Below are 15,139 nucleotides of genomic sequence, written 5' to 3'. Positions count from 1 at the left end.
TGAGCCTGCAAATACTACCTCAGGCTCCCAACCTAAGCAGACAGTCCTTAAGCTACTGCTGAGCTTTTTCTCTCCTGCAAGTTCATTCCATTTAAATTCTATAGGTTCTATTTAAGTTCTATAGGTTTTATTACTACATATTGTGGTGTTCAAACCTACCTCCCACTTTTTATATGTATAGCCCTTATCTGCTGTGCTTTCATTCTGTTAAATAGCATCCTGTTTGTCCTTCAGGTTGCTCATACATCTCATCCCTCCTGCCACTATCCAGACAGACTGATGGCTAATATTTTTCCCCCTCTTTGCCAAGTCCTGGCCCTGACTCCCTCTTCTGCCATCTGGTGCAACTTCATTGTTAATTTTGATATTGTTATCATACAGCTAAATTTGGTACTTTAAATGTAGCACCAAACTAAACCGGTTTAGCAGATGCCTCTCACCATCACTGCGTGTCTTGCTGGGATAGTCTCATGCAAGCCTTCTCAGCTTCTCACATTATTTGTGCAATTTGGCATTTTCATAGCCACTACTGCACAGTTGTTCATTTTTCTTCCACTGCACTGTGATATATTGTCGCCTGCCAGGCACAAGCCTTCTGGTCACCAGCCTGTTGTCCCTCTATTGACCTGTTCTCTTCCACTTGAAACAGTTAAGAACCTATCTTTGCCATGAAGACATATCTTTTCCACTCTGTTTTGCATCTGCTATCAATCTCTTGTTTTTATCCTGTGTTGCTATACCTTCTCCCATCTTCCCAGAGGGAAAGACTTCTGCAAAGATTGAGATTTGAAATGTTTTAAATCTTCTTGCTGTATGAATAAATTTGCCATGTTCTATAGCTTCTACCTCAATATAAACTGCAAGCAGTATTTTGCAAAATTCAGCTTCAGTTTCTAGAGCTAGCCTGACTGTCCTGCCTTCCTGTGGCTGCCAAACTTTGCATTAATGTTCAGGAAGACTACCCCACTTCCATTTGTCTCTGAGCCAGCAGCCCCAGGGCTGTTGATCCATTGGCTTGGAATTCTCCTTCATTTTCTATCTGAATCATGAGCCAGCAGTGACTTTGTCCTCTGTCATATAAAGGATATGCCTAAATCATTTTAAAATCAAAATAAGTGCCTGATTTTCATCAAAAACATTTTTGCCATCCATTTTGTTCCACCAGGAGAGCTGGTAGAATGGAGTTGACTTTTACATCTCCATGGCTTTGTTAAAACCGCACGTTCTCAGACCCATTTCCCTCCTCAGCAGAAGCACAGTAGTACAGTGAAGTAGTCAAGAAGATGTATATATGATAGTACATTCCCGTCTTTACAGTGCACAGTGACAAATGGCAGACCAGCATACATTATAAATTTCAGGTGCTTACATTTGGCCTGGAAGAGTGAATTTCTCTTGACTGACTCTAGAAAACCTACTTATATTTTAAAATCTGCAAGATACGTGACTGCCATAGACACGTGAACCCCTGCCCACACATGAGCCAAACCATAGCAGCTGGTCAGTACTGAGCTTACAGACTACCACAGACAGGGCATGAGTCAGGTCAGCTTGGATTCTATTGAAGCTGCATTCTCTTGCACTTACCATGGTCTGAGGGCACACACAACTACCACAGCTCTGTAGGCATGGAGAAATGGCTGTCTCTGATCCCTCAGAAGATAAACCATATTTTTAAATGTTTTCCCTTAGAATATTATGTACGTCCCAACAACAATCTTGTTTTAAATTACAGTCTTTAACATTACCAGCATTAAAATAGGGGTGCTACAGTGCTTCTTTATGAAAACTTATATAGCCAGCCCCTCCTGCTGACAAGCTTTTTGACCTGGGTTACTCAAAGCTGAATGAAATTGAATGCTTGACAGTCTTTTTTTTTTTTTTTCCCCTTACTAGTGACCTTATCCTTATTGGAAAGTGCATTTGTGATGCTCAAATTTATTTTCTCTTCAGTAAAAATAAAAAATGAAAGCACCAAAATAATACAAAGAACTGGTTCTGGTTTGTTGACGTTGTCTCTGACAGATATACTGGCCCCAGCAAAAAGCCATCCCTGTATAGCCAATATAAGTAGCCTTTCCTATTCCTCTCTGGTAAAGTCTATTTTCCCAATAGAGCACAATTTCTGCAGAGAGAATATAAAGAAACATGAAAACCAGGATACAGAACTTTTTCAAGCAAATTTGCCTGGCCACCCCTTTCTGAGCTAAAAATCACACTGCCAAATCATATTCTACCTCTTACAATGCATGGGCATATGGATGAATCCTATTTATGACAATAAAATACGTGGACATATGAATGAATAAGCAACTTCTTCACACAAACATCACCAAATGTACCTGGTTTACTCCTCTGCCTGACAGAAACTGAAAACTACAGTCATTTAAATTCTGTCCATATTGATAATAAAAGGAAAAATATATTCAAATGAGAAAATGGAAGGGCAAGATGATACCTGTCAGGAGTTAAAATGTTATTTTCAGAGCCTGAGCCAAGCTATTTGTTTTGAGGAGGAAGTCAAATTTTCATTAAACCCAGCTCAGATTTGGTTGTTCAGCTACAAGGGCTGGGATGCAATGCTCATAAGGTCTATATGATTTCAAAGGACTTTGCAGAACTATTGTAGGGTGACTGTAACCCTAGTAATGTTGCCAGAAAAATGGAAGAGATGCAAATGAATTAATCTATAATTAGTGTTTTAGGCACCTCCAAAGGCATAGTGAGATGTAAACTTTCTATGAATGTATAAGCCAGATGTCTTGGCTATAAAAGAGCATGTTTAACTTTTCTCAGCACTGCTACATTTATTGTAGGTACTTTTGTTTTGGGGCAACCATTTTGCCAGGCCAAGGAATCTATGAATATTGAAAAACTTACAATCTGCCAGTAAGACTTTGATGTGCAAAAATGCTTCTTTAATTTTAGCAATAAAGAACATAAATTCTGCTTCTAGAGTTCCACTTAAGTGAATCTGTAACTTCTTGTAAGAATTTAAACGTCTGAGCAAAGTTAGTATTGGAAAAAGTAACAAATATTCATTAAACTTTCACCTTAAACCAACCCAACAGTCAGCATCTTGCTTGTGAGGAAATTCACAATTGTAATTTACTGACTGAAAAATTTCTAATTCAGGGTCAGAAATGGATACCAAGGTTCCTTGTAGCAAGAATGAAAGTTTTATCTAGGTAGCAAGCATCCTTTATATTAGAAATATTCCTTCTGTGAATGGGGAAAAGTTTCCTATTTACCCATCAAATACGATATCAAAATAACTGTATAGAGCAAAGCAATTTAACAAAATTTAACAACATTAATTTTTAACAACATCACAAGAAAGGGAGGGATATAAAACTACTTGGTGTGATGCAGGTGTGCATCTTTGCACTGATTTGTTCTGGAGGAGTCAACCCTGGTCAGCAGCTTGGACTGCCAAGTGCAACCACATCCAATCCCTTTCTGGGAGGCAACTTTTGGGATCAGCTTTCAACTCTACTCAGTGCTATAACAAAAGCACTTGTAAGAGAGAATCACTACAGCTGCACTGGCACTGCTGTGTTGAAATTCCACTTGTACCATCCACAAAACCACAACCTGGGTTTTCACAGCCTGTTTTCTGCCAAACTGTTCAGTAATCCGAAAGCAGACCCCTTTATACAGGGAATACAGAAGCCACAGCCCTCTTACTCTCCAGCATGCTCCTACATGGCACCTAGATACCCTGATCTGTGGACAGATGCTGATAAATGTGTCCTGTTTTCACCAAATACAGCCTAATATGCATTGCTGCGTCTTTATGTGTGCTTTCTTTGTGCATAACCAACCTATTCAAAACCTGAGTCACAAGCAGAGGTACATATGAAAGGGCAAGCAGGATGTGATACCACCTTTGAGCAGTCAATTGAGCAGTCAAATGCAGCGAACAGCACGGATATGGGAGACATCATATGTACTCTTTTCAGGTGGAAAGACAATAAGCTTCCCACAGGAGAAGCATCTTTATAAAAACCACTAATCTAATGAGTCATCTGAAGTAAAAATTACCTGGACACAGAATCTGGGTTACGGTGGCATTATGGGTCACTATAGTATAATCAAGATGAGAATTGTTTGGCCAGTGAAGGATGGAGAGGCATGAAGGAAAGAGATTGCTCCTGAGTTAGGCCTCATACTTGGCAAGAGTTCCTAAACAAAAATAACATTTTGCAGTCCATAGCACCATACAATCACACCTTCTGAGTGAACACATCATCCACCAAAGAAAGAGGATGGGAAGTATTGTCTAATCTCTGACCTCTAAGATATCTCTGGAGAGAAAACTGTCAAAATATCCCATATGATGATGGTCCTCTTCTCACATGAGACCACATTTTTTTCAGAAAAAAGAGTGCCTATAGATCTAGTCTTTGAGTGGCACAGACCTGGTGTTTAAGAAAGAATGAGCAACACTGAAAGCTTTTTAAAATATCAAACCAAGCCACTCTGAAAGTGACACTTAGGAATGTGTTGTCAGACCAGTGACACTGGATCAAGGAAATTGTAACTGGAAAACAGTACAACAAACTGTTGATTCTGATGTATGTTTTTTATGAGACCTTTCTGTCAGGACTGCTAAGGTCTTTGCTACATGCTATCAGAAATGATTTTTTTACCTGCTCAGCTTAGGAACTGGAAAATTTTCTTTAGAAACCTTGTTGTGCTCAACTCAATACCCCCATGTACATGAGATGCATCCTTAGTAAAGTAAGAAGTCAAACTGAAGAACAAGATTTCACATGGTATCAATATTCAGCCCACCTGCACGTATACCATTGTGGGATGTGGGACTTTCCATTTACTGACTGCTAAATTTGTGTTAAAAAAAAAAAAAAAAAAAGGCAGTATTTTCTCTTAGCATCATCTCTTAGATCGACGGAATTATATAGCTCAGCCTATAGGTTTTGAGAGCTAAGCACATCATTGCTGAACACAGACTATTTTGGGTCAGGTGGGTACTGAACAAAAAGACAAAAACGAGGTAAAAGGAGCAAAAGGTAGCCTAGATATGAAATGGAAGAATAAGGAAAAATATGCATAGTTGATGGCATACATAGTAGTGATCTGGGGGAAGAATGTAGAGTACTTTCATCCCAACATTCTTCTCCAAATTTATATTTATATAAATATATTTAATTTATATATATATATATATAATATACATATATATAAATATATTATTATATATTATATAAGTCAATTCTGTTGATCGACTACGGTGAAGAAAAAAATGCCATTTTGCTGGACAAAGTGTGGACAAGGGTAGAATACTGGAGAGGACCAACAATTCATTTCAGCCACAGTAAGAGAACGAGGAAAGGATGAGTTATGCTGATAAATAGGCTAAAGAAAGAAAATATAGACTAGAAAAGGAGATTCTGAACCAGAGGAGAAAAGATGAACTACTAGGAGGGGTCCATTCCAAGGTGGAAAGAAGAACTGGGAAGCCCAGTCCAGTGGATGCTTAAAAAAACATTACAAATAAAAGAGAATGCCCAGAAGGACAGACCTGTAAGAAATGACAATATGAAGACAAACTACATTTAAAAAAAAAAAACTGTTGATTTAAAAACAGCATATTATCCCATGCAGTTGACACTACTGGTATAAAGTAAACAAACTATGCACAACAAACCCCCCATCATCACTAGGGAACCCAAGTCCTCTCATTTTACTGAATGCTGCTTCTGTTTCCTACTAGTGAAAAACAGAGCCTGATTGAAAGAGTTCCTTTGCAAATACTATCATTATTTTAAGTCCTCTGGGAAATTCTTTTTATGCTCAAGTAAATACTGAATAATAACAATTTGCACTGATTTCATAAGAAATAGTAAAGGAAAAGTGGGATAGCTGTAACTCAGGAAGGTATTTTTTCTCACAAAATCAGAGAAGAGCTATTGCTGCAAAAATATTTTTAAAGTTCTTATAGCTACAATACGAAAACTACTTCTCTATAATGTTCAAACCCTTCTGCTTTACTATGAAAGATAATACCACACAAATACAAGTTAATCCAGGCATCTGAACTGCTTTCTGTAACATTTCCATTACCCTTTCCATTTTTATACACACCAAATCTGATAAACAGAGATTATATAAAGAGAAATCTTTGGAGCTTTATAGCATCAGTATAGCAGACTAGTTTCCTCTTTAAAAAAAAAAAAAAAAAAAGAAAAAGAAAAAAGTAATCCCAACACATACATACAGTCTGGTCTAATTAAAAAAAAAAAAAAAAAAAAAAGCTGACTTCTGACTTTTGTTAGTAAAGAGAAAAAAAACATGTTAAAAGATTCTTTGACTTTAACTTTACTTTGTGCTAAATATCTTTAAATGCTTAAGATTTTAAAAGCTCTATATCACAAATGGAAGGGAAAGGGAAAGGGAAAGTGGGAAAGGGAAAGGGATCTCTGCTTTATTTTGCTTTTTTTTCTATACTGACACTATATTTGTTCTTGACAGACCTGTCTTCCCAAAGAACAACAATAAAGAAAGTAACAAAGAACTGAAATAGAAATCTCTGTTAGGATTAGGAGTAAAAACAAAATCTCAAAAGTATTTAAAACAAAATAATCACAGCCAAAAAATTGGATGCTCATCTCCCTGGGGGATGGGCACCAAAGAGTATCCAGAAGTTGATGCCAGGACCAGAAAACACAAGTTATAGAGCAGTAAACAGAGGGGATTGGTGAGAAAAGACCTGTAAAAATAACCTGTATTCACATTTGGAAAAGTGTGATGAGTTAGGTGCTGGCGACCACTTGAAAGATAATCCTGAATAGCACTAGCTATCTTGTGAAGACATGCTGTCAAAGTTTAAAGTGCACTGTTTATTTCTCTCAGCAGGTAGATGAGCCTTTGAACACGGAAACATCTATATGCATTTCTAAATGAAATGTCCTTCAATATAAAAGGAATTGAAATAATAATCCTGTGGTCATCTAAATAGCTATCATCTGTATTTCTTGCATGCCATTAAAACCAGCTAAGTAATGTTGATCACCTGGCTGCAAGATGAAATGATGAAAGGACTGGAACATGGAGTTGTATGGTGCAATTCCTACTGCAGAAGGAGGCCTGCATACAGGAGCACTCCTCTAGCACAGGCCACTGGAAAAAATCTGGTGTTGAGGTAGTAGTAGATGACATCGTGTACAGGCAAGAGAGGGCAAAATGAAGGCCCACCCCTGCTCTGCCAAGCCATTCTATTAACCTTGCAAGTATTCTCATGAAGCTGCATTTTCTAAGAACTTCCTAGCTTACTTTTAAAAGAAAAAGTGTGAAAGGAGAAACTTAACCTGGTCCTTCCTGTCTTTCTTCAAGGAGCTGGAGCAGCTACCACCATATTCCATTCTGAGGGTGTTAAGGCACAGGACAAGCTTTGAATGTTCAGTCAGTGTGCTAACTGAGACATACATGGTGCAATGAGAGTTTGGCACCTCTCTTAGTGTAAGCCTGTGTGGCAGCACAGGTACTTCCAGGGCTTGCTTTAGTCCATCTGCTACAACTGCTCTGAGAGTCTACAAACAGCTCCACGGGCCTTACAGGGTGTCCAAACAAGGCTGGCAGGAAGTGTCACTCAGTCCAAGGCCTAGCTGGTATATGCAGTTTCCTCCCTGCATAAAATTACACTCATCAGCAAGGGCTGCAGAGCCATTATGGGACAAATGTGGCCAACCTCAGCTCTTGGATACAAGGGCTGTACCTTGTGTCCACAACAGGCCTGTGTACAGATGGCACCACCACCATCACTGGGTGCCCTGGTCTCCTCACAGCACCCAGCATTCACCCGGTAGCTCTGAGCAAATGGGAAATGAGGTCGTCTGCTCTGAGAGTCAGGCAGCCAACAGGACAGGACAACATACTTCTCTTTGGAAAGGGGATATGACACAGTGCTCCCCACCACCTGGCAAGTAAGGCCTGTGTTTGCTCAAATTAGTTCTTGCTGCCTGCACAAACCAGAAATGTCCTGCGGACCCACTGCAAACAACTGTGAGTGCTCTGTGTGGAGATAATAGCCTGTGAAAGGGGCTCCACCCGCTATTGTGAAGGACACAAGTTCTGCTCGCTGCAGACATTCAAACCTGAACTCTGAGGCTTTGCTGACTTGCACTGCAAACCCCTGAAGACAGAGAATTATACAAGGATACTCACAGCAGAATCAACCCTTCAGTTTGCTGCTCATTAGCCCAGAGAAGAAAAGCTGAAGTGCTGCTCCATCCCTCCTCCTCTGGTCAAATCCCTACCCTATGGTATGTAGACAATGCATTTCTCAGCTACAGATGATGATCCTTTTTGGAATTAAGACGTGATGCTCCCCCTCATCTAGCTCGGCTGTCAGCATGATGCAGTTGTCCCCGAGCTCTGCCGAGGAGCGCGGCAGCTCCACAGCCGTCCCTGCTGACTGGCTTCTGACGAGTTTTTTCCTGCCTCATCATACTACAAGCAGAGTACAGCGAGTCCTGCAGCCTGCAGGTGTCTCCCAGCAGAGGAAGCTGCAGAGCCCCTGGGGATCATGTGTGGTCCCCGAGCAGATGTTGACTTGCTCTTGGTGCTCTTCGTGAGGCAGACCCTCTCTGATCCTGTCAGCGTGCTGAAGAACACCGACTACCAGAGGACGGCCGCACTCCCGCGCCTGCAGCTGCTCCTTTAACGTACAAAGGCAGGATTTCAAGTGAAGAGAAGAATGGGAGTCTGGCTGCAGCGTTTCCTTCACAGCTATAACAACAGATTGGAGGAAGCTGAGAGTTTTGGTGCCTGGAAAACTGGATTCTAAATCGTGAGAGGCTTTGAAACACCACCCCGCCCCCCAAATAAAACAAAAACCTTTGACTTCTCTCAGCAGGAGGGGGAGGGAGGGCGGATTTACCATGAAGACAAATCGAAGATGCAGAGCCCTGCTAGCAGTGAGTCTGAATCTGATGGCTCTCCTCTTCTCCACAACAGCTTTTATCACAACCCACTGGTGTGAGGGCACGCAGAGGGTCCCCAAGCCGAGCTGTGGGAAGGAGAAGAAGACAAACTGCCTCAACTACAGTGGGAATGAGACTGCCAATGAGACAAACCAGAATGTGGTTCACTACAGCTGGGAGACAGGAGATGACCGCTTCCTTTTCAGGTATTTCCACACTGGGATCTGGTACTCCTGTGAGGAAAATATCAATGCTTCTGGTAAGTGTAAAACAACTTCCTTCCAGCTTGTGTTGCTTTGTGTTTGGCTCGGCGTAGTAGACAAGCTGTTCTATGCTGTATCTTAATGCAGATTTGCCATGCAGACAGAGGCAGAAATTTAACATTTTTTTGTTTTTGTTGTTAAAACACAACCTGTTTCCAGTGAGAAAAGATTTGCTTGTTTACCTGCTGGCTGATGTGGGGTCTGTGCTCTAAAGCCGGCTGAACCTCTGATAAGCAATATGTGTTCCCCCTCATTGGGCACTGCAGCCAGAGACTGGCCAGTGTTTCTCTTCTGAGAGCGGCTCCATGGAGCGCACAAAAGGCAGCGGCTCTTAGTTGTTATGGAGATTCTGACATTTCCCCCATCTAATTGCAGTTGTCCCCTAAATAACCCAAAGGCCAGTGGTCTGAATGACAGTGAAAGCACAAAGCTTACTGTTTTTATCAGGCTGTTGCCCAGACTTCCTCTTTTCTAGCATCCATAAGTAAATGAGTACTCACAAATCCTTCCTGGTGGCTGAATTTTATGTTATATATATTATATATATATATATATATATATATATATATATATATATATATATAGAAGTAGAGTAAAGGTAGTTAAAGGACAGAACTGAGCACAAGAAAGCTTATTCCTGTTCCCTGCTCAACCGTTCACTTACTCAGAACCACAAGAGGAGACATCTCTTCAGCTATTCAGTAAAATCATTAGAAAGAAATCTGTTTCTGTACCCTGGAATTCACCAACAAATGAACCACTGGAGGATGGGTGGAAGGCAGACCCTACTCCCAGAGCTGTCTGGTAGAGCTAGCATCCAAGCTCTGGTTTGGAAGAGCTTTGCTGCCATTGTCTAAGGAGTAGATTGGGAGGTTGGTCGTTCACCACTATTTGGAGAGAAGAACAGCTAATCATCCTATGTGTCTCCTAAGAGACACAAACCTCCCTGATACTGGGAAGTTTATGGGATCTGGTAAAACCCTGTATAAGTGTGTACTATGAAGTGGGACAAACTTTGTGAGCATCTCACAGTCCATTTCAAAGTAACACTCTGGACGTTAGAAAAAAGATTACTTTTGGAAATATTCTCAGGCCATAGCAGACTTAAGTGAGCAGCTTACAACCCTCCAACATTTTGAGCGTCTTAGCTGGGATTGGCACTATCAAACATGCCTGTTTCTGGCAGATGTTACAAGCTTTCCAAGCCAAGCTTTATGGTGAGGATAACTTGTAATTCTGTGACTCTAGCCCATTCAGAAAACTGAATTATCTTTGTGTGAAGAGAAATACAGTGCTCTATTCTGTACTGAGTACACAAAGCTGTGCTGTAGTGAGTGATTTTAGGAGGTAGCTGAAAGCCAGCTTTAGAAAGTTGTGGTGAAACCGGGAGAAAGAAGGTTGTTTCTCTGCTCTAGCACACCACTACAGCCAGCCACATGTATGTTTCATCTTATTTAAAACACTAACTTGCTGAAAAAGAACATTTCAATTAGAAGACCAAGAATGACTAAACTTCAGAACCCAATCAGATATAGGGATATATTGGCTTAGACAGACAATCGCTTTGTTCAGGATTTATAATAGTGGAGTTTTGTTGGTTTGTTTGTTTGCTTTCTGGTAAGGACAGGAACAGTATAATGGACACAGATTTAAATTTGATCCCCAGAATGTCAACATAAACCAACCAGTCTTAGTCCAAACTTTCAGGTTTCTAGTACCTGACTATGTACTCTAGTACATTGTCATGGCCTTTTGCAGCCTGATTGGCAGTCATTTCTTCTAAGCTCCAGGGCAGTAAGGCCACCAGCCAGCCCCAGTCCAACAGCACTGTGGTCATTGCTTATACATACAATTCCTCTGTTCTATACACCTATGTGTAATCAGTTCCATAGGCTGGTCATGCTGCCCACAACATGCTTACAGACCACACTTGTATCACAAGTCATATGGTCACTGTGTTGTTATTAAATGCGTAAGGATGCCAAGAGAATGTCAAGAAAATACCACTTAGCACACAGACAGCAGTGTATTACATCAGTCAAAATCACTAGCTTAAATGGACTTCATACTTTCAATAACACTTTTCTTAAAGTTTTACCAATAGCATACTGAAAATGACTGCATAAGAAAGTTAGCCTCAGTACTGTCATTAGATGCTCCTTAGTCCTCCATTGCTATAAGTTACTGACTCCGTAAAATGTCAGCATCTTCAGAACACCCTTTGTTCAGTTCGCAGTAATACATCCAATTCTCACTCAATCCACACACTGAATGTACCATCACCAACACATTGTATTTAGCCACGTGCTGTTCCTAACAGGTCTTGTAAATTTACCACACTGCTACCACTGTTATTCTGTGTCTTGGAGACCCTTCACTCTGGGTATCAATACCACACGTTCCATACACAAAGCACGGCTCTGAAGGATTCACACATGACATTCCCATGAACATACTGTTTGCTGAACACTCTTCTTTTAGCCCCACCTGATGTCAACAACAACCTTCATCTAGACTCAGTCTTTCAGCAACCAGCTCTGTCCTTTCAGCTTCTCAGCTCTGTCAGCAGTACACATGGGCACAGACAATGGTCAGTGCCATTCCTATAGTTCTTCACATATCCCTGATTCCTTGCTGCAGATGTCTGAAACAAAGCAACATGAATCCCACCTGCAATTCCAATAATGCTCTGTGTTGTTGTGATGTTATCAAAAGAAAAAACAAAACAAAAAAAAATTTTGAGTGTCTTTCCTTCCCACTGCTTATCTGAGAAGTCCATTAAGATTACAGGTGTAGAGGTGCAAAACCATGCCATACGCTGTCTGTACAGAGGCTAGCAAAGCATGCTTTCATCATGGTGCAGGTTTGTTGGTTTCACTAACATCTCTCACAGAGATGGAATGTTGTGATTATTTCTGAAATATTTTGTGAACCTAAAGTTTGCTTTTTATCCAGCATGCTTAGGACTGCTGAAGTTTCTGAAAAACATTTTGCAAATGAAAAATGAAATTGTGAATTCTGGGAAAAAAAAAGGGACTCAGACATATATATTCCATTTGCGTGTACGTCCTATAACTATTTAGCACAATTTCTGACTGAAAAGTATGCTGAATCCCAGTCTAGTTAAAAGAGGATGGAGGTTCTCCCTTTCAGAGTGGGTTCAATGCTTTGGATCCCAGGCAGGTGGATGTACCTTCCATAAGAGCGATACGTCTAATTTCCAGAAGGAGATCAAGCTAAAGCATACCCTATCAGCTGTATAGCTCATGCTTGTAACGAGTCCCATTCTGCACTTAGACGATCCACAGAGTGCTTGGTACCTCCTTCCAGGTTATGAATTCCTTACTACGGCCTGGTGACTCAGAGCTGAGCTCCCTATTTTATTTTTTTATTAGTATGACCTCGAGTGCATATCTTATTTCACACCTGCTGTTTGGGTCTGTGCTTGTGTCAGTACTGGACACTTCACAGGCTAGTGATGTGCTAGTAGCAGCAGGGATAGGAAAGATTCAATGGTAAACTAACTGGTAGATTTTCTGACTAAAGAATGTAAATAACATAAAATAATTAACACATGAAGTAGCCAAGGTGGCATACCTTATCTTATTGAGAACTGGGAAGCAATAACATTTTTGCTCATTAGAGAATGTATTTGATTTTAACAGAAATAAAACATAACTCAGATCTTGTTTAAGTGGCTAATAAGCAGGCAATCTCAGTAATAACATCCACATTTCAGGGTGAAAAGCAGCATAATTACAGCTGTCTAGGTGCCCTTTAAGAGTACTGTCCCATCAAATAAAAATGATCCTTTCCATGTTGCTTGTCATGCTCCCTCCATGAGTATACATAGGCTTGGTCTTATTCTTGGAATTAAATTTTGAGCACAAGGTGTCTGTAACATTTTGCATTCTCTGTACTACCACATATTCATTAGCACTCTTTAAGGATTAAATGGTATAGTGGAACACAATATGTAAGCGTGGATTGGGCCACAAATGAGGACAATAAGTGCACATTTGCAAGACCCAGAGAGCTAGAGAGGTGTATCCTGCAGTTTTGAATAAATCTCTAACATGAAAAGACAAGAACTCGCCATACATTTTCACAGATCCATAGCAGTACTGTTTCATCCTTCTCTCCCCCATGATGTGATAATAAGCATACGTGACTCACTGTAGGCAGCTGTCCAGGGAGAGGGAAACACCTTGTGAATTTATAATTAAAAAGCAAGAGGAATTGGGAATTATTATTGGATTACGAGAAATGTAATATAATTGTCATTACTGAAACCTGGTGGTTTTATTCACATGACTGGAATGTAAAAATTGCAGGTTACAAATTGTTTAGGAAGGAAAGAGTAGGTAAAAGAAATAAAGGAGGTAGCACTCTATATTGAAGATACAATTTCAAGTGATGGAGGGCCTGGATAATTTTCATCTGAGACTGTTGAAATAATTGGCACATGAAAATGCAGCTTTAGTAGCAAGAATCCTTATTAAATCTGCGTATTTTTGTATTCAAAGAAGACTGGAAAAAATTATACAGGCCACTTGACCCAACCACATTAGGACAGGTTTTGAGGAAGTACTCAGTAGGCAACAAACTGGCTTTATCAAAGCTGTGCTTTTATCAAAGGTGGGCTTTTATCAAAGGTAGAACTTTTAACAAGATTAATACCTTCTTAGACAAGAGTGATGCATTACACCCAGTCTGCATGGATTTACATAAACTGTTTGATAGGATGTCCCACTGAAAATTCTTTACAGAACTACAGACAGCAGAGAGAATCGTAACAGTGTGGTGATAGATATAGACATACATATACTTCCAGTGGAAAATGCCAAATATCCAAAGCATCTTCAGACTGGAAAGAAGCCACAAAGAAGAGAGCTACGATGGGGATCAACAGGGAAGGACAGAGTTAAATCTGTTTCCACTATTTGTGATCTTGAAGGTATAACAGACAAATATTCCTTCCTGAAGAGCTGCCAGCCATGGAATGTGTTACTAACAAGATTATTTGAGAGCAGCTTCCAACCAGGAAGCCCCCAGACTAGTGATGCGGTACTGACACCAGAATGGGAGTACATGGGTGGAATCACTCTAAACCTGCTCTTTTGCTCTTCCCTAAATATCTGCTACATAATGATGATACAAAGATAGTAGAGCAGGTAGAAATGTTGCTTGAAACTGTGGTGAAGATTTTATCATGTAATATTTATTTTGATGGGGATAAATAGAGAGGCTGTAAAATCATTAATGAGCAGTCTTACAAGGAGGTTGTGTCAAGTAATATAAAAAGAGAAGTGATCACAGTGGAGATGAGATATATCTAGTGGTCCTCAAATTTGGTCTTGGGAAGATTCTGTTATTGCAGTGATTATCGATATCTAGGGAAAAGAAGTAGGAACACAATTCATGTCATATAATCTCTTAAAAAAAAAAAAAAGGCAACGTGGATCCCACAGCAAATGAGTGGACATTAGCAAATTCAGATGTCTGTACCTAAACTGATCAACAGCATTGTTACAGTCAGTAGAGAGTAATGAGTGTTTCTCAGGGCATCTCAGTACTTACAGGAATCTTAATTTGAAGAGAACAATCCTACTTTAAATGTATTCCTTACATATACTGTGACACAAAGTCTGGAAATATTGGCATTACAGAGAGATTTATCTCCCTAACTAAAAGTGTGAGCTAGAGGGAGTGAGAATAATATTCTATCAGTATCCTGCTCTATGTCAGCAGGGTAGTAAGAATAGTATTGAACTAATTAAAATGAAAAGAAATTTAAAAGCACCAACCTCTAAGGAGTAAAATTCTGTGAGGTTGGGGGTACTTATCAGTGGTAGGCAAAAGATAAGAAACAAGCTGTGGGGCAGCATTTGACAATGAGGTGACTGCAAGCTGCAAAGTGCTGCAATATGA

General features: G+C 40.1%; 1 protein-coding gene and 1 long non-coding RNA gene across 5 annotated transcripts in view; one reads left to right on the top strand and one right to left on the bottom strand.

Annotated features, from left to right (window-relative positions):
- The window catches only part of LOC113845224 (uncharacterized), a 107,737-nt gene that overhangs the window by 62,076 nt on the left and 30,522 nt on the right, over positions 1-15,139 (bottom strand). Inside the window, exons 6-7 of the long non-coding RNA XR_011803645.1 lie at positions 8,903-9,031; positions 8,184-8,751 (exon numbers count right to left, since the gene is read on the bottom strand). This is a non-coding gene — a long non-coding RNA (uncharacterized lncRNA). The remainder of the gene's footprint in view (positions 1-8,183; positions 8,752-8,902; positions 9,032-15,139) is intronic.
- GSG1L (GSG1 like) overlaps positions 8,748-15,139 on the top strand; it is a 63,684-nt gene continuing 57,292 nt past the window's right edge. For all 4 annotated transcript variants that reach the window (XM_013107692.5, XM_005028480.6, XM_005028479.6 and 1 more), the window contains exon 1: positions 8,748-9,204. In XM_013107692.5, coding sequence (XP_012963146.2) covers positions 8,904-9,204 — 301 coding nt within the window. In that variant the 5' untranslated portion in view covers positions 8,748-8,903. The remainder of the gene's footprint in view (positions 9,205-15,139) is intronic.

This window comes from Anas platyrhynchos, chromosome 15, assembly GCF_047663525.1.
Source record: "Anas platyrhynchos isolate ZD024472 breed Pekin duck chromosome 15, IASCAAS_PekinDuck_T2T, whole genome shotgun sequence".
NCBI classification, from domain to species: domain Eukaryota; kingdom Metazoa; phylum Chordata; class Aves; order Anseriformes; family Anatidae; genus Anas; species Anas platyrhynchos.
Note: the sequence above shows the minus strand (reverse complement) of the source record. Positions and strands in the feature narration are given on the sequence as shown.